Source organism: Camelus bactrianus, chromosome 2 (genome assembly GCF_048773025.1).
Source record: "Camelus bactrianus isolate YW-2024 breed Bactrian camel chromosome 2, ASM4877302v1, whole genome shotgun sequence".
Classification (NCBI taxonomy): Eukaryota; Metazoa; Chordata; class Mammalia; order Artiodactyla; family Camelidae; genus Camelus; species Camelus bactrianus.
In genome coordinates this window covers 35,097,729-35,117,597 of record NC_133540.1, presented here as the reverse complement: position 1 = coordinate 35,117,597, position 19,869 = coordinate 35,097,729, and the positions used below count along the sequence as shown (strand labels likewise).

General features: G+C 38.5%; 1 protein-coding gene across 9 annotated transcripts in view; it reads right to left on the bottom strand.

Moving 5' to 3' along the window:
* The window catches only part of INPP4B (inositol polyphosphate-4-phosphatase type II B), a 687,800-nt gene that overhangs the window by 308,052 nt on the left and 359,879 nt on the right, over nucleotides 1-19,869 (bottom strand). For all 9 annotated transcript variants that reach the window (XM_074378084.1, XM_074378080.1, XM_074378065.1 and 6 more), the window contains one exon: nucleotides 19,161-19,277. In XM_074378084.1, coding sequence (XP_074234185.1) covers nucleotides 19,161-19,277 — 117 coding nt within the window. The remainder of the gene's footprint in view (nucleotides 1-19,160; nucleotides 19,278-19,869) is intronic.

Here is a 19,869-nt window from a genome sequence, read left to right as displayed (position 1 = left end):
AAGGAGCTCGGATGTTTCTTACAGTGATGGTGAGAGAGGATGAGGCAGAGGAGGAGGGGCCGACAACAAGGAAAGAAGGAAAGAGGAAAAAAGGAGAAAGAAAAGTAGGGGATGTTGGAATTTGTCAGCTGCCTTAGAGTCCCCAGGAGTGATACTTGTTCAGGCAGACCTAGAACGTGGTGCTGAGTATCATTTGAACTCTTGGGGGTCTGATTTTTTCCCCCTTGTTCTCAGACAGATTCTTCCCAAGAAACAACAAGGGTGCTGAGAACATCATCTTACTGGCTAAGAAGGAGGGCTTCCTCCTCCAATGTTTCCAGGAAAAACAAAATCCTGAAAGATCAGGTAATGTCTCATTGGCTTGGCTTCGGCCCCATGCCTATAAAACCTCTGACAGAACATACTGATATGCCAGTAGGAGTAGAATTGATTATTTAGCCAATATTTCAGTTTATATTCATTTTCTTATTTACACCTCCTTTTAGAAATGAGAAAACCTGGTTAAATGAGGGTTAAATCCTCAAGGTCTTCACAAACGGCCAATATCCAAATCTAAGTCCATTCATCCCCAATGTCCATGTTCTAGATAAAAATAAATGCCTTCATAATAGTCAATCACCAGGCTGGGACACTGTTCAGCAGTATGCACTGAAAAATGCCCCACTCTCACGAAGCACACCAACCTCTGCACAATGAGTCCCTGTGGAGGTTGTGTAGAGTTCTAAATCTCTTTGAGATTTTCCTTAAAAATAAATCACCTTGATAAAAGTAGTTCTTGATAAAAGATATCCAAGCCTTATATCTACATAACACAATGCTGTACATTGAAGAAAAGTAAAGATTAAAAAAAAATACAGACAGCAAATACCACTTGGATTGGATTCTGCAATGGAGGACGGCAGGTGTTTCAATGATAGGTAGGTTTCCCTTCCCAAGCCCTGACTTCCTTTCCAGTCTGACTTCTGACACTTGGTAGCACTGTGTACCTGACTGAGCACCTGACACATCCCAGAGAACAAGTAAGTAAGGCTGATGACATCTTTCCCATTCCTCTCATCAGCAAGTGTGTCTTCTCCAGGAAGGAGTTTTAGCTCAGTTTTCGCGTATCGGAACTGAACGCCTGAGGATCTTTACCCCTGCTGCCTTGGTATCATCACAAATAGTATCTCATATGATGGTTTAAGTAGATTTTACCCCGATATCGGCCCTGAACCAAGTCTTACCCTCAGTATCTACCTACAAGTAAATAAATAAATATAAGGGCATGAAGTCTCCTTCTGGACTTGAAATATAGAAGGTTTTAAACTGAATCATTTCTTTCCTTGGCCAAAACAGGGGCCAGTCTCAAATAGCTGCAGGCTCTAACAATTACTATTTTGAAAATCTGACTCTATGTTACACAGCATAGTGGAAAGAACTCTGATTGAAGAGCCCAGACCTGTATGTGCCATAAATTCTCCTTCTGCATCCATACTGAATGGATTGGTGCCCTTTCATAAAGCAGAAAGTGTTTGAGGAGATGAATTGAGTAACAGCATTTGACCTTTTAAGGTGTTGAAATCCTAAGATCATAAATCTCAAGCACTTAGAGAAAAATACATTTTAGTGAAATTGCTAGAATTTCTCCCTTTGAGACCTAAACTATACAAGTAAAAACACTCTTGTGGTGAAATGTAATAGGTATCTAGACAATAAGTATTATTTACCATGTTATTTATGGTCATTTAAAATGCAGTGATTAATTAGCACAAAGACCCTGGAGCTAAAGTGCCCTGGTTTATGGCCAAACATTTTCTACTTAAGAGTTTTGTACCTCTCTGAGTCTCAATTTTTTCATCTGGAAAATAGGGACCATATTCATAGAATCTATCTCTTAGTATTTTGTGACTCTTAAATGATCAAATATGTAAAGCCTAGAGAACGGTGTGTGATACAGAGCAGTGCTATTAAGATGTTGCTGTTGTTAATGACAAGGATGATGACGGTTACCCATTTACAATATAAATAAGACCTTTCTGCATGTTCACTGACACTCCTTTAAACATAAATATGTAGAAAGTCAGTTAGGAAGCACTAGGTTTTATCACATTCCCAATTGAGAGCCTTTCTGCAGTTACTGTTAAAGCAAAACAAACAAAAAAATTTCTAAAATGAAGAATTTCCACAGTTAATTGTGGTGCTAAAATACAGACAAATATCACCATCGTCACCATCACCGTCACCGTCATCGTCGTCATCATCATCACCATCATCATCATTTTGAGGCCACAGTAACACCAGCCAGCATGCACTGAGGAGCTAACACTGGTCAGGCACTACACTAGGAGACTTACACCAGTCATATCATTTTGTCCTTAAAACCGCCCTCTGTAATATTTACTCCTATTGTCATTTCATTGCTGAATGAACTGAGGCCCAGAGAGATAAAGTAACTGGCCCACGCTCACAGAATTCCTAAGTGTCAGTACCTGGAAATAAACCCCTGTTCAAATGAACCCAGCTCACCATCTTAATCATAATCTCAGAGACTATTGTTCGAAAAAAATTTCCCTTATAATTTATTTTCAGCGATCTGGATTTCTTAGCAAAACCCGCTTGGGTAAACATTTTGGAAGATGTAAAGAAGAAACACCCCCCAAAAAGAAAAAAGTGCTTTCTTTCCATCTTGCATTATTTTTGAGATGCTATGGGAAGGGAGCATATAAGCCATAACTGAATGTAATTTCATATACATGTATATTCTTTCTCTCATTCTTCCCCATGATTTTCTTTTCTCATAATCACTATGGATTCCTGGAGCTTGTCAAACTAGTTAATTGAGAAATGATTAGGTAATACTTCTCTTCATGTTTCTTAAGGAAGTCATATTACTGGTAACCTTCACATAACACAATGATTCTTTCCCAACAGAAACTCCAAACACATCATAAAAATAACTGTTACTTCCTCTTATTACCCAAATGGGATAGGTTCAAGCCCACTATTTCATTACTTCTCACTTGGTAAATCAATTCAAGGAAGGGACTGTAACATAAATACTGCTGCAGAAGAAACTTTATAATTAAAAATAATAATAATGAATAAAGAATTTCTAGTAAAGTTAAGACTAGTTATCAAGAAATCTCCATCTCTCTGTCCTGGGACCCCTACTACCCGCTACCCCAGAACTCCTAGGGCCTCCTGCAGTTTGCTTGAGTGGCCCAGATCTCCTCGACAAATGTGTTCAAACTTACCCTAACTTACCCTAAACTAAAACCTTGCTGTGTGTTCACTCACATTCCTTTCCTCTTACTTCTTTTTGCTACCCAGTATTTGCAATCTCATCCCCTCACCTATTCCTTAATCCCTTGAACTCTAGTAATCTCCTCAACATCTATTTTCTGAAAGGCTAGTGCCCTCCCATTCACTAAATCCAGTCATCTTTCTTCACCTTCCTTGATATCTCTGTAGAGCCAGGCAACACTGACTTTCATCTCCATCTGAAAATTTTCCCCTAATGTGGCTTCTAGGACACTGCACTATCTGGCTCCCTTCTTCTTCTTCTTCTTTTTTTTTTTTTTTTCTTACTGTTTTTAAATCTTTTTCATTTCTATCTTTTTTTTCTTCAACACAAATTTTTCAGGAAAAAACAATGGGTTAGAAACTGAGGATGCAAAGATGAATCAGACGGTACCTGTTCCAAGAGCTCACAGTCTGAAGGAGAGCTAGCCTATAAACAGAGGCTTGTGGTATTGAGTGGTAAGTCTCATGGTAGAGCAGTGATTCCCAAAGTATGATCAGTGGGCCACCGATAATAGCACTACTTGGAACGTGATAGAAATTCAACTTTTCAGGCCCAAGCCTAAACCTACCAAAGCAGAAATCTGAGGTCGTTTTTTTTTTTTTTAATTATGGAAGAAGCACATAACATATAATTTATCATCTTAGCCATGTTTAAGTAGACAATTCAGTAGTGTTAAGTATATCCATATTGTTGTGAAACAGATCTCCAAAAGTTTTTCACCTTGTAAAACTGAAACTCTATACTCGTTAAATGACAACTTCCCTTTCCCCTTCTCCCCAGCCCTTGGTAACCACCACTCTACTTTCTGTTTCTATGAATTTGATTACTTTAAATATGAGATCATACAGTATTTGTCTGTTTGTGATTGGCTTATTTCAAATAGTATAATATCATCAAGGTTCACCTGGTTACAGCATGTAATAGTATTTCCTTCCTTTTCAATGCTGAATATTCTATTGTCTGTATATACCACATATTTTTAATCCATTCCTCCATTGATAGACATTTGGGTTGTTTTCACCTCTTAGCTATTGCGAATAGTGCTGCTTTGAATGGGTGTGTGCGTATCTCTGGGGTCCTGATTTCAGCTTTTTGGATATACACCCAGAAGTGGGATTGTGGGGTCATACAGTAATTCTATTTTTAATTTTTTGAGGAATCTCCATACTGTTTTCCATAGTAGTTGTACCCATTTTGCATTTCCCCCAATAGTGCACAAGGGTTCCAATTTCTCCACATCCTAGCCATGAGGAAATAACCCTTTTGTTTTCTGGGTTTTTGACAGGAGCCATCCTAATGGGTGTAAGGTTGCTCTTTATCTTTCACTGAAACCTGATCATCTCTCATTCTCCACATGTCACTATTTCCCAAGGTTCTGACTTTGATCATTTTCTCCAATTTTTCTTTCTTGATTCTCTCATTTTCAAAGATCACTTCTGTAAGGATGCCTTCTAAATCTCTATTCCAAATACTGTGGTTACTTGCCTAATTCAAAAGTCATTTCCAACTTGCTTCTTTTTTGCAGATTCCAATAAAGAAGGTTTAAAAGAACAGATACTTGTTTTATCAATTTTCTGTGCTATTATTGGTAACTGTGGGACACAATTCTAGTCATAAGACACAAGAACAGTCTGGGACAAGTTTACTTTCCTGAGGAACTGGAACAAAATCAGATAGTACACCCCTTCCCCTCTGCTGTGTAGGAAAAAATACAAAACAATTTTAATCTACCATTAGACAGATGTTTCTACACAATATAAATCTTGTCACTCTCCCCTAATTCCATGCACCCATTTCCAAATAACTGCTTAGATATTTCTACAGGAATATCCCCTCTGCATGTCAAACTCATGGTAACAAAAATCAAATTGATATAAAGAAGCTTGTCCATTTGTCGTATCTTTATGTTTTCTTAATAAAGCCAACATTTTACAGGATAAGTTTAAATATTTAAGTGAATTAATAAACTGTGACATGACTAAACATGGCAGAGCAAATAATCTCTAGGAATTTCCAATTAGAGGAAGCAGCACTAAGACATAAGCTCTTCTCCGCACTTGACTATTTTTATCTTGACATTATCAGCATCCTGGAATAAGATCTCACGATCATCTCACAACATGGCTTAGCATCTCCTGGATGTCAGTTCATTGATACTGAAGTCTCACATGCTGTAACTCAGCTAACCTGAGACAGGCACCAAATAACACTAATGTAGCCATAGGTATTATGTGGCAACCCAAGGTAGGCTTATCCAAACTGAAACGAACAATGGAAGAGTCATCAGAGTGTGTTAGCACCTAACTCAGATACGCTGACCCCATGAGAGATGCATTATCCAAGGCAGTTACTCTGGATATTCACAGAGCCTTCACAACATAAATTCTTCCTCTTTCCCTTACTGGAGGTCAACGTAAGAAGAAGTTCTTAACCACATTTACAAGTGTGGTTACCTTCCACAGTGGATTGATTGAAAGTCATCATCAAATCAAATTATTAATTGTTAGGAAACTTACTGTTCCTGAAAAACCTCCTACAGTCCAATGGATTCAGTATCAGAAGACTTAGATTCTGGTTGACATTTTAATACGACCTTGAACAAATGACTTAAATTTACCTTCCAGCTCCCTGACACAACAGGGTCCCTATAAGGATCAATTATAATACTGTATATACAAGTTCTTTGTAATTATTGAAGTTTTATGTCATTTATTTGTTCTTTTTTTTTTTTTTTCTGTGCTGTCCCAAATAGAATTAGCACTGCTGTAACAGGTGAAGTGACATGCACAGCCACAGGGCAAGTTAATCCTCTCCTTTAATCTGCCACCCAATGCCATCACTCGTACGCTGGTCTCATGTTTAATCAACTAATAACTCTTAAGCCTTTTCTTCTATTTTATCTTTGGTGTTTCTGACAGTCTAATTGGTGAAGCCATTTGCCTCACAGAAGAAAAGCCAAAAAAAAAGTTTTTTCACAACTTTTAGGTGACTGTGGTCTCAGAGTCTCCTTCAAACAATCTCATCTAGTTAAGTACTCATGAATTTCATGAGGTCAGATGAGAGAAGAAACATTCTGCTTCTTTTGTCTAACAAATATCTTGAGAAAGAAAGCAAAGTAAGGTGGCAAGGAAGATAGAAAAGACTTCTTTATTCTCCGCTTTTACTATCTGCTATATTCAAGGTCAGAAATATCCTATATAAGCCTTTCATCTGGGGCAGTTCGAATGATGTCTCAAAAATCAAACTGGATGATGACTCAGTGCTGGAATAGTGAAAAGGAGGTACAGGGTGACTCACTGGTCAGCCCATCAAGCATAAGCACGATTGGAAAAGTGAATCTTAAAGAAGAGGGTTTTTTCCCCTCTCTTATTTTTTCCCATGTGTGGTTTCAGAAGACAGACCCATAGACACAACGTCGTTTGCAACCCAGGGCAGAAGATGAGAATCAGGTATCAAAATGACTCTTACAGTGAAAAGCGGGGACATGTCTTGCAATCATCTTTTGCAGTTTTTCTCCCCTTTTGGAAAGAAACACTCGGGAAATGAATATTGCAGTATCAGAATACAGAGTATCGGGTTACTGAAATACTAAAATAAAAACGGAGGAAATTGGTTCTTATTCATTGCTGTTCATATGTTTCAAACTGAAACAGCTCCGTGCACCAGCACAGGCTCAGCGGCCAGCCACACATCACCTCACGAGAATACAGACGGGATACCCAGGCCGATCAACTCACTGGAAACATGGTCAACCCTGAGGAGCCAGATACCATGAAAACACTAATCCTTTGTCCTGGAAATACCCCCATGTCCCTAGGGAAAGAATGCCCCGGGAACAAGGAGGACACCTGCAGGAAATGATGAGGATGCCTACATTTCTGTTGCGTGTTTCATTTCCAGGGCACTTTTACACGTGTTAGCCTGTTTTCCTTTCAAGCAGTGGACAGATCAGGTATTATGGTGTCCATTTCAGAGCCGGGGAAACCAAAAACAGGTAGCTTGTTCGAAGCCACATAACTATGTAGCAGATCTGAGATGAGAGCTTCTGATTCTAAACCGACATTTTTTGGTCTCAATGTGGCATCCCAATTGGGAAGGGACCCCTTGTGGGGAAAAAGACTCGTATCCTTGATTCCCAAGTTTGAAAATGTTCTTGCTACACTTGCTTCCAAAACTATGTGAACCTGCTTTTCCCATGATGGCATTCAGAAACCCTGTTTTAGCATCTATTGGTATGGTTTTCAAATGCCTCCTATGATCTGTTATAATCATTCACCTCCAGTTAGGTATCGTCCTTTCTCAGATACTTGTTTAGACTGCAAGTTCAGAGTCAAAGAAGTTAATCACAAGGGAAGGCAACTATTACATGTGTGTGCTGGGGACAGCCGGATGGGGAAGACAGTAAAACAGAATCTGACAGATATGCCTCTGCCTTCAAGCCTGCACTAACTGAAAAGGTTCTCTTCACAGGTAGAAGACCATCTCTCTGCATCCTGACATTGCCCTAAGCATATTTTTGGCCTTGTTTGGCAACCAATGAATCTAATCCTAGAATCTAAAGTTTAGGGCTTTACCTAATGTACACATATATACAAATCTGTGAATATGACTGTTTACATACTCATATTTAAAACTGTTACACAGGTAGATATGAATACACAAGCACATGTCTAGAGTTTCTCATTTGAGGCCATCGTCTCTGTTGTTCGGAAGCCAGAGCAAGCTGCTATGCACATTTCACTATGCCTCGATTTAAACCCAGGAATGAAAAGCAAACGTGGCACCCATAACATACGCTCCTGATTCCCAGAGTGGGGGCAGGTAGGGGTGAGGTGGCTGAGCTCCTGTTTGTACTTAAATGCTAGCCAATTAAGATTTTCTTGGGAAACTGCTTTCCCACATTCCACCATGCTAATGTAACGATCGGTGCCTTTTTTAAAAAACCAAAATAGCAGTTTAAAAAAGATCAGGGTATTATTTAAAAGGTTAAATATCCTTACAGACCCCTTCTGATTACACGAATCTCTGTAGCGCCTTCCAAAATCTGCTCATGCTCATGCTCTCACTCTCTCTCTCTCTCTCTGTTAAAAACTATTACCCAAGTTTGTATGAAAGACCAATCTCTCTGTGAATTCACACTCTGAATATCTTAGGATGTGCGATAAGGAACGGCTGCCACCTCAGCATTTAGCTCCATCCTCAGGGAGCACATCTTAAAAGAGAGCTTGACTTACTGCCCTGAAACCTGAGTCACCCGGCTCACAGCAACATGAGAAGAAAATCTTTGTGATGTGGAAACAGATGGCTCTTAACATTTTTTCAGAATGGGGCATCACCTTCTGCCTTGGTATATACTAGTGACTTTTCTCAGTATGTTTAAAAATACTTTTCTCATGAATTTAAATACCAGCTTGAACCTAGCTGTAATTATCATTCCGTTCAAATGACTAAGGAAAGCCTATGTTTCTTTAGAATTCCCCCTTGTTCTTGCTGTGCAGCGTGTATCAACTTAAGGTGATTAAAAGCTATTCGGAGCTGAAGCAGACTAACCTTCCACATCAGTCGTTTCTGCTCCTTTTCTAACCAGAAGAGATGTTTCGGCCACATATCACATTCCAGCTTTGTAAAACCAAGCAGGAATGGGAAGTCGATACAAGAACCGTGTCCTCAGTGCCCACGTCGGGCTGTTCAGGGCTCACCCCCATCGGATGGAGTGTTCGCTAAGCTCCCACCTGCACTTACAGCTGTGCCGAGAAGGCGGCTGCAAGAACGGGACAGAGCTGGCCAGCCAGGCGCTCACAGCCTAAGCCCCTGGACAAATGGGAGCAACTGGGGAATGCTTGCAAACCATCAGAATGAGGTAAATAGCTCAGACAGAGGGAAGTCAGCCGAAGCAGAAATAAACTCTCTCTCAGTTCAGGGTCCAAGTTAGACTCACACATCCCAGTGGTCAGTTATCAGATCATCGGACTGATGTTAGCAGGTAAAATAAATACATAAATACATGCTCCGAGATCTACTTGGAAGCACGAATTCATGATTCAGTTCGCTGACTGTAACAGCATGAGAAGATGGAGCTCCCACTCTCAAATGCGGAGCCAAGAGTCCCCTACGAGTTCCCCAAGTTATTTCAGGGAGTTCCCAGGGCTTCAAGTAATGCAAATGATCGTCATTTTCTTCCTCTTCCACTCTGACTGCCCTCGGTGATGTTTTCAGCGGCTGCCTTCATTCCCTACCGAGGGTCCCCAACAGCAGGCCCCCCACATCCCCCGTGCCCACCCCAGCATTCCTCCAGGCGGCCACTTGTTCCCGGCAGTTCCCTCCCACATGGAATCTTCAGGATGCAGAAGTGACACTTCTCTCAGGACAAAGTATGTTGTAGGGAAGGGAAGTAATATAAAGGACATTTTCCTTTCTAAGTTGCATTTATTCTGTTTTATTAAAAATGAGGAAGTCTTTCAGCAACTCCATTAGCAGGACTGTTTTTATATTATTATTTCACACTCTCATTTTCTTTTCTTTCTCTTTCTCCTCATTATCTACTCCTCTCCTCTCCTGTTCCATCCGCTGCATTTATTTCTTTATGTTCTCACAGCAGTCATATGCAACTATATATTGCTTAGCTATAAACACAGTACCCACACATATATAAAGGCATTTTCCATTGTTCGTTTTCAAAAAGTGGGGTTCTTATTACACACCGTTTTCATATCTTGCTTTTCTCAAGCCTGCAATACCTTGTGGATCTTATTCCAAGTCTGCATGTGGAGTGCCAATTAATTAAGCTGTCTTTTCTAAAGCTTCATAATACCCCTAATTTGGACACACCAGAGTTTATTCACACATTCCCCTACAGATAGGCACTCACTCTGTTTCTAATTTTTCACTATTATTTTAAAGTACTGGTGGTTTTACATCTATGAGGTGGACAACTAAGAGTAACACTGTTAAATCAAAATATATAATTTCCATTTTAATAGATGCTGGCAGATCGTTGTCTTTTTCTTTTTTTAGCTGTAAAATTTTACATTCAATCAGAATTCTAAGGACAGCAATGGTCTTTAAATTTTTGCCAGTTTATTAGCCAAAGTTGATGACCACATTGCTATTTTAATTTTGTGTTTCCAAGAAAATACAGTTAGAAGTTTTGTATTTCTTGGTCATTTGGATTTATTTTTTCTGAGGTCTGCCTCTTCAAATAACTTTGCTTAATTTTTTGATCCTACTTCTAAACTTGAAAGAACTCTTTATATTAGAAGGATTACTAATCCACCAATCTCAGCATTCCAGGAGGAAACACAATGTTGATCATTCTTCTCTATGTTTATGATTAACATGAATACAGTTGCCCAGTTTGGTTGTCTTTTTGGGGGGGGGGGTCATTAAGTTTACTTATTTATTTATTTATTCATTATTTTTTTCAATGGATTGAACCCAGGACCTCGTGCACCCCAGAAGCACGCACTCTACCCTCCCCTGACTCAGTTGCCCAGTTTTGGAAAGAGAATGGGAAATGGCCTTAACTAATCATTTCTACTTTAATTGGAAAAAAAGCAAATTAATTCCAGGTATTGTTGTTTTGTCCTTTATCTAGGTTAGACAATGTTTCCAAAACTCACACATTTGAAAACAGTCAAGGGTGAAAAGACTAAAACTACAGTTCTGCTGATATCCATAAAACAAGGACGTGGCCGCTCAGGGTCAAACAGCCACTCCGCTACAGCCCAGAAAAAACTTCTAAGAAACTTGTTTTGCTTCATGAATAAATTCATGTTCTTATTTTATTGTCAAAGAGCCAGTCTTTCTCCATGCAAACAGCATTTTCTTGTGGAAAGTGAGGCGGTATGGATGAGTATCCTTTTTTCAATTGTGGGAATCCAAACAAAAACAACAACAGAAAAACCAAATCTCTGAACAGATGATGAAGAACAAGTACTGTGCATGTGCTGATGAAAGCAGCACCAAGAAAGAACTGGAAGAGAGAGAAAAGTTAAAAACGATGCAAAGAGCAGCACAGAATGTAATGCACTTGTTATGTAAACTACAGAGAAGGGGAAATTAAAGAGAGAGCTGGAAATGCAGATATACAGAAATCAAATAACTAGCACTTCCGCTTCTAGTTAAGATGTAAAAAGTCGCAAGAGACTGTCACTCCCATTGTTACACTGAGAAGTCAGCTACATACACCACCAGATCACAGCTTTTGTTAAACCCATCAGAAAACTGAGAGTGGAAATAAACCAAAATGAAATGACATCCAGACACTGACAGACCCTTCCTAGAGGAAGAAATGCCCAGAGCTGATGTCATCCTTTCCTGAGCAGCAGGAAGACCTTCCAGAGAAACCAGATGAACTTGTAATGAACTTTCAATGAGCACATGTGACCAGGAGTGAGAGATCTGAATCCCAAGGAACCCTAGACACAGCCTGAGTCTCTCACCCGTCCCTCCACTTTTTCCCATGGACTTCACATCATGCAGGAGGGTATCCCAACGAAGGATGGGTGCAAGAGGGCAGAGGAGTCACTGCTTAGGTGCACAGGGCTTTCTCTAAGGCAAGAGCAGAAGAGCAGAGGTTGGCTCCCCAGGCACTAGGCTGAAGCTTGAGAAAGAGGTGGGAGGGCAGTGAGTCTGAAAAAGGAAAACTGCTCCAGGAATCTAAGATTTGTTTAATATACAGAAATATATTGAGGTAATTCACTACATTAACAGAATACATAAGAAAAACATTTTAATGTCTCAATACATACCAAAAACAAAAGAAACCTAATGAATTCTGACTCAATTCAACACCATTCACAGTAAAAAAAAAAAAAAAAAAAAAAAAACATAGAAAATTATAGATAAAACAGAAATTCCTCAATCTGATAAAAGGCATCTATGAAAAACCTACAGTTAAGATCATACTTAATGGTGAGATATTGAACACTTTTCCCTTAAATTTGGGAACAAATCAGGATTTCCACTGTTACCACTTCTATCAATACTGCACTAAAGGTCCTACCTAGCCAGTGCAATACAGAAATATAAATGCACAATGACTGGAAAGGGAAACATAAATCTTTCATTAGATAACATAATTGTGTATTTTACAAAACTTAATGGAATCTATAAAAATACCCTTTAGAATTGAATTTAGCAAGACTGCCACCTTGGATACAAAGTCAGTAAACAGAAATGATTATATCTCTACCTATTAGCAAGCAATAATTAAATTAAAAACTTTATTTAAAAAAAACACTTTGTATATCAGTATAAAAAAATCATATACCTAGAAATAAGTCTAAAATACATTATGATTTGTATACTGAGCATAAATACATTGCTGATAAAAGTTTAAAGACCTAAATAAATGGAATGATACACATCCCATATCTATAGAACAAGAGACTCAACAATATCATTAAGATGTCCATCTCTCCAAATTAATCTATAGATTCAATACAATTCTAATCCAAAATCCCAACAGGTTTTTTTTTAATGTAATTCACAAGTTATTCTAAAATATATATGGAAAGACAAAAGGCTTTAGAATTGGTAAAAACCAAAAACAACAACCTCAATTAAAAGAAGAAGCTGGTAAAGATAAAGGATTTAAACTACAGATTTCAGGATTTATTATGGAGCAGCAATAATCATGTTATTGTCATGAAGCTAGACAAATAGATCAATGGAACAAAACAGAGCATCCAGAAATATATTCACAGGAGACACTGATATTCCAGTCAAGGCATCAACTAAATTCACTAGAGAAAAAAGTATTTTTTAACAAATGATGCTGGAATAACTAGGTATCTACATAGGAGAAAATAACTTTGATCCCTACCTCATTACAAAAATGTAAAGGCTAGAACTATAAAATATTTTGGAGAAAATCACTGGAGAATACTCTCGTGGCCTGAGGTTAGGGAGATTTCTTAGGGCACAAGAGCACTAACTGAAGGAAAAAAAACTGATAAACTGGACTTAATATTTAAAATTTTAAAATTTAAATTTCTGATCAACAAAATACATCATTATGGAAATTATTAGGCAAGCCAAAGACTTAAACACACACACACACACACACATATATTCATCAAAAGCACTTGTACCCAGTATCCACAAAATATGAAGAATTCTTAGAAATCAACAATAAAAAGAAAATCAATTTTTTTAAACAGGCAAAGACTTGAATAGACACTTCACACACACAAAAAGATAAGTAGCCAATAAGCACAGGAAAAGGTGCTTGACATAATTAGTTATCAGGAAAATGAAAATTAAGACCACAGTGAGATACCACTTCATACCCACTAGAATGTTAAATGGAAAAGACTGACAGTATCATTGTTGGTGGAGTAACTGGAATGCTCATGCGTTACGAAGAACAGGAGACTAAAGCTGTACAATAACTTTGAAGGACAGTTGCCAGAAAAGTTAAGCATGTACCTGACCTATGACATAACTATTATACTCCTCAGTATTTACCCCTCCAAAATAAAGGCACAATTTCACACAAATACTTGTATTCAAATGTTGAGACTTACTCATTGTTAAAATCTGGAAACAATTAAGTGTCCATCAATAAGAGACTGGATAAACAAATTGTAGCATATCACTACAACAGAATACCATTCAGTAATTGAATCACCACGCAACATGAATGAATCTCAAAAACATATGTTGAGCAAAAGACACCAGATACAAGGGAGCACGTGCTATGTGATTTCAATCACACAAACTTTTTAACAAGCACAACAAATCTACATCAGTAGATATGATAAAGCAATTGCCTCGGGGTGGGGGGGGGTGGCAACTGACTGCAGACGGACACACCAGAACCTTCTGGAATGATGGAAATGTTTTACATCTTGCCTTGCATAGAGGCCACATGGCCACATACGTTGTCAGACCCATCGCACTGAACACTTAAGATCTGTCCATTTTATTGTTATGTCAATTATACCCCAATGAAATATAAATACGCTCTTTGTAAATATATATGACTTATCAAGGGTAGGAAGGACAAGAAGTGATTTATGAAGGGCAGCAACATGTTAGACCCTGAACTACTTCTGTATGTTCATTCAAAAGACTAAGGCTGAGAGAATGAACAGGTTGAGAGGACCATGTAGCACACAGAAAAGAAAAGGGAAAAATAAGGCCATAGTATGAGACATAAATCTAGCCATTTCACAATAGTCAATAACAACTATTTTTTCATGAAGAGTAGCTGGCCACTTCATTATAAAAATTTTTCAGACACCTGTAGTTTGTTGCATATATTTAAGTGCTTAAAATGTTTAGATGTGAGGGTTTTTTTCCTGTATTTGAATACTGAAAATTTTTTCTCAATTTTTAGGCTCCAAATGAAGAATGTTTTTAAAGTATCAGTTGAAGGAGAAATATCACATTGTGGGAACGAAAAGGAGAGAAATCCTATCAACTGCGTATGTGCCATAGTGTAGCAGGGAAAAATAAACTATCTTTGACTTGACCTAAGTTTTCAGAATCCCAATTTCTTCATCTTTAAAATGGACATAATGATACTTCCCTCAAAGAATTTTTATGAGGATTAAGAAAGAAACTAGTAATTAGACATAGTGCTTGGTATATACTTAGTGATCAACAATTTTAATTTCTTTTTCCTTATCCAGTGCACCATATCTTTCAGGTCAAGAGGAAGGCTAGCCACAGAATTTTTATCTCAACAGGTGTAGTTAGACTTAAACATCTAAGAAGTCAATGCTGAAATCAAGCCAAGTCAGAGTATACTAAATAGAAAATGGTTTTCCACTGAAAAATATAAAAACTTAACTGGGTAATTCTGCCTAGGGAATTGTACAAGAACCAAGCTTCCTTAGACATATAACACACATAATAGAATAAATTTACACCCAACCTAGATAAGATCACTTTTTCCAAAAGGTATAAATGGACAGTTGCTAGTTATTGGCAGTAAAAATAAATGTCTTAGGATATATATCCTCAGATGAGAAATGTTCATTGTCTATTGGATATGGGACTCTGTCCTGTAAGCTAAAAATCTAACAATCTGGGGATACAGCAAACATTTAAACCCCAAAGCAAAAGGACTGAGATCAATGTGCCCTCCTGCAAAATATATCAGAAATTTAAATTTCTATCATGGGCAAAAACAGTTTTGTGACCTACTCATGTCTTTGTAGATTTATGGTGGCCCTCAGCTGGGTACTGAGAGAACCTTGTTCAGGACCTTCCCAAACACAGTGCTGCTTGAGAGGAAGAAGAAAGAGAGAAGAAAGGTTTGATGGGGATGCTCTTTTCATTCACAAATTCCTCCTTCCTCTGAGTTTTCACTGTAACATATGAAAGACTCAGATTCCCAGCTTGATCCCCTAGGGCTGAACATTGAAAATGAAGTGCTAAAAAAACACTTTCGTCTATGCTGTTTCAGTTTCTAAGAGTTTTAAAATAGAGCGGACAACCAGCATCTATCCAGGAGACATCGACATCACTGTTAGAACCTGGGCTCTCATATTCAAACCATGGGCTTCAATTCCAATCTCTGAGGACTCCACCAAACAGCTGGATGTTAGAACAGCCCATTCTGAGAAAACAGGCCATTTCCTCACGGTGAGGAAAATAACAAAAATGTCACTTTAATTCTAAGAATGACCCTCTCACCCCCACCCCCTCACCCCAGGGCATTCCCTGTCTCCCTACCAGCCAAGCATCATCTATCCATCTGCCACAGCGGGAGATGCACTGCAATGAATCCGAAGGGGTGAAGGATGTAGAGGGAGGGAACAATAGTCATTCCAAATCCACAGATTCTTCTTATTTGTTACAATGATTAATTGCATTTCTGCTGAAGTTATTAAGAAAGATAATCTTAGGTTCAGTTGTTCAGGGGAGTACAAGAACAGGGAGTTAGACAATAGCCCCACATCAAGGACACAGATGAAAGGTTATCATATCTCTATAAAAAACTTTCAATATTAATATGTATGCAAACAAACATGAGATGGAAAAATAACACATTCATCTGGTTAATTCCAAGTAATAAGAAACTCAGTCGAACAAGATGTCAGGAACTCAGTCAGCTGACCTCATTAATTTGTATTCAGCCAGCACAGAACATCTCATTGTTCTGTCCTAATATGATCATGGTTTACTAGGATCAAATACTTAAACTGCTCTTAAATACATGCACGTAATTTGTTGATTTTCCAAAACACATAAATATTCATAATCTCATTTCTTAATCCTTCAAGGTATTATGATCTTAAAGTATTTAGTTTCTTAAGTGCCCATAATTATAAACTGTACTTTAAAATCCCTCGCTGCCTCCCCTACTTCTGCATCCACCTCTGCACCAAAAAAAAGAAAAAAGAAAAAGAAAAAGAAAGAAAAGGCGCCAGAATAAAGACTGCACATCCATGGGGACTATTAGCATATTAATGCACTGTGTTTCTATTTACACTTCCATCACCAGAGCTAATTGTTAGTTATTTTAAGGAAGAGATTATGCTTTAATTAACAGTACTCAGTAAATGAAAGCTGGTTGCATTTCTTAAGTATGTTCAAATTTCACAAGTCTGATTTCACAGCAGGGATTCCAGTTCCTTCAATACTTTTATGTGATAACACCTCTAGATTAAGGAAGAAAGTCTTTAAAAGACTCTAATCAATGAGTTTCCAAAACAGGAGCCAACAAAAAGCATAATTAATGAGTAAGCTAATTATGTATCCCTAAAGCATCAATGTACACGTGCACTGTAAACGAGGCAGACTGAAGGGGACAGAAACACCTTTGGTACTTAATATTTCTAACTCTGATATTTCTGAGGACTTAATAAGCTTAAGAAGAGTTCATTCTGCAGTGTAGTGTTTCCATAACTCTGTCCCTTCCATATTCTCTGTCCTGTCTATGCCTTGGGACCACTGGGAGCACTGAATTTGATCATGTGCTTGGAAAAACAGAAAATCCCATAGTTTCTGCTTTACTTTCTCTGTCACCCTGATCACTTCTCAGCTTCTTACTTCTCTGCAGTTGTGTCACCTCCTCCCACCATTCATTTGCAAAATATCTCCCTTTCCCCCAATTCTATGATTTTTCCCCATTTCTCTCCTTGGTAGAATTAAAAAAAAAAAAAAAAAAAAAAAAAAAAGCCATGCTGTAGGCTTTGTGCATAGTCTTTGGTCCAGATCTCCCAAGCACAGTCCACTCCTTTTCCATATCACTTCAAAAATCAAGGAACATTCATGGAAAGGTGAAAACAAAACTTGCAAGCAAATCTTTTTTGTGGTTGCCAGTTTCAACCTCAATATTTGTCTCTTGAAGTATTTTTATCTCCCCCTTTTCTACAAAGAAGCCAGAAATGACAAATGTAGGATTACTTGAGAAAAAAACAGTTAATAAATACGGAAAAAGACTTTGGTTACACTTTATTTGATTTTTACCATTGATGAGGGGCCACAAGGCAGCAGCCAAAACAATAACTACAAGAATAACCTTGCTCTTAATTAATCTGTAGCTATTAGTCTTCTAACTATTTTACACAGATTCACTTATTTAGTCTTTACAACAACCCCACCAGGTGAGTATCAGTTAAGAAACAGAGGAGCTAAGGAGCAACTGTCCCAGAGCCACAAAGCCAGCGCGTGGGACAGGAACCAGACAGTCCACCCTCTCCACAAGTCTACCAGACCCCATCGCTGGTTCTCTTCCACGTATGTACTGTGCATGCAATTAGGCATTTCTTCTGCAATTTTAAGGAAATGAACTTTTCTGGAGCTAAGAGGAGTAGAAATTCTTTCAATATAGAATATTTTTCTCTTTATTAAATATCCCCACCATTCACTTATGTTATATACTTTATGGTAAAGAGTGGAAAGGAAAGAAAGAATCACAAGCAAGACAGAGATGCCTAGTGAGTGTAGAGTCCAGAGTTGCATTTCCCCTTGACCAGGTATATGTGACTCTCCGGGCCCAGCAGCACCTCTTAGCTTCAACCAGAATTCCCCTGGAGCCTCCTGGCTTACTGCCCTCAAAGTGTTTCCTGGGTTATACTGCTCTGTGGACCATCCACGTGCCCACAGCTCCCCCGCCCCCCACCTTGTAAACAGACAAAAATGCACGTTATGGGAGAGATTTAAAGAGGGCACCCTTGAAACCATCCCCTTCTCAACACCTGCCAAAGGCATTCTCTCCTGTTCAGGGATTTTCAGAGTGGTCTCCAGAGACAGTGCCAGGGTACCTAACAGTTTCACCTGAATCCACCGATTCAAGGAGGAAAAGTCAGACCCTGTAGGAAAACTGAAGAACCTAGGACAGAAGACCATCAGGACTGGACATAAGCTTCTGGTGAAGAGGCTAATTAAAGCTCCTGCCTGGTGCTGCCAGTTACCTCCTCTGTTTGCTTTGATGCCACGAACATCAGAAGAACAGAGGGAGTTTCTCTTATTCAGTATGAATAAATTGTAAAAGAACAAATTGTGAAAGCAGAGTACGTTATCAATCCCATTTTAGAATAATGACAATATCTAGAAAATTTTGAAACATTATTTAGTCTCCTCCACTTGCTTTCTGCCCACAATGTTACTCTTTCAGCAACTCCTTACAGCAACAACAGCAAAAATGTAAACCAGCACATCAAGCCAGCCTTCCTGAAAAAGAGGGAAATCTGTTCTGAAAGCTTTTGCTCCTAACCAATTTGCCAACTTGGTACTAAGCCACACGAATTTGAAAAAAAAAAAAAAAAAAAAAAACCAGCAAACTGTAAACATAAGACAAGCATAAACACAGTACAAAGACCTTCTTTGAAAAATGCCAGTTATACCAAATTCGCGATGGTTTGGAAAAGCCTATTGATTTCTTTTCCCAAAGAAAGAAGGAAGTGCAAGTACTTACGGTGTCGTGAGATTTATCCTTGACATCATAGACTGTTAGTTTTATTTTGGTCTCCTCATAGATGGGATACTCAGATGGGAATGTGACGCCGGTTAAGAACAGTGGGTCTCTTGTTCCCTGTAACGGCACAAGCAGACAACTTTGATTCAATAAGGCAGCCACCGCAGTTGGCAGCAGGCAGTGACACATGAGAATGCAGAAAGTGTCTGGGTCTGTTTGTTTTTCTAGGAAATAGTTCTATGAGAAGAGAGATCTGAATTGTCAAATGATGCCCATGGGGAACAACATGGCCCAGGTCCCCAAAGTACTGATAGAGCTGCTGCTGGTAAAGCCCTGTATCATTGTCAGGGCAGCTAAAAATCTTGAAAAACAATTTATTTTCATTATACCCAGAGCCCTTCTTTAGGGTCAGTGGTCAGTCCGCTTAGAACACACTGAATGGATCTAACCTGTGATTGGTGCAAATAACCTAAGATATCGACTGATCAAATTAAAAGGAAGCTATTTTCTCATAAAGAAGCATTAGGTAATCTTAGACTGTCCATTTATTTCCCTTCTGTAATGATTCAGTTGAAAGTCATTCTCTGATAGCATCCATTTGTTTTCAGATGTTCTGCTATTTTTTTTTTTCTCAGACTGATTTGAAAACTAATGAAGGAAACTAAATATGATGGATTTGGGGCTATGGGATTACTAGCTCAGGATGCAG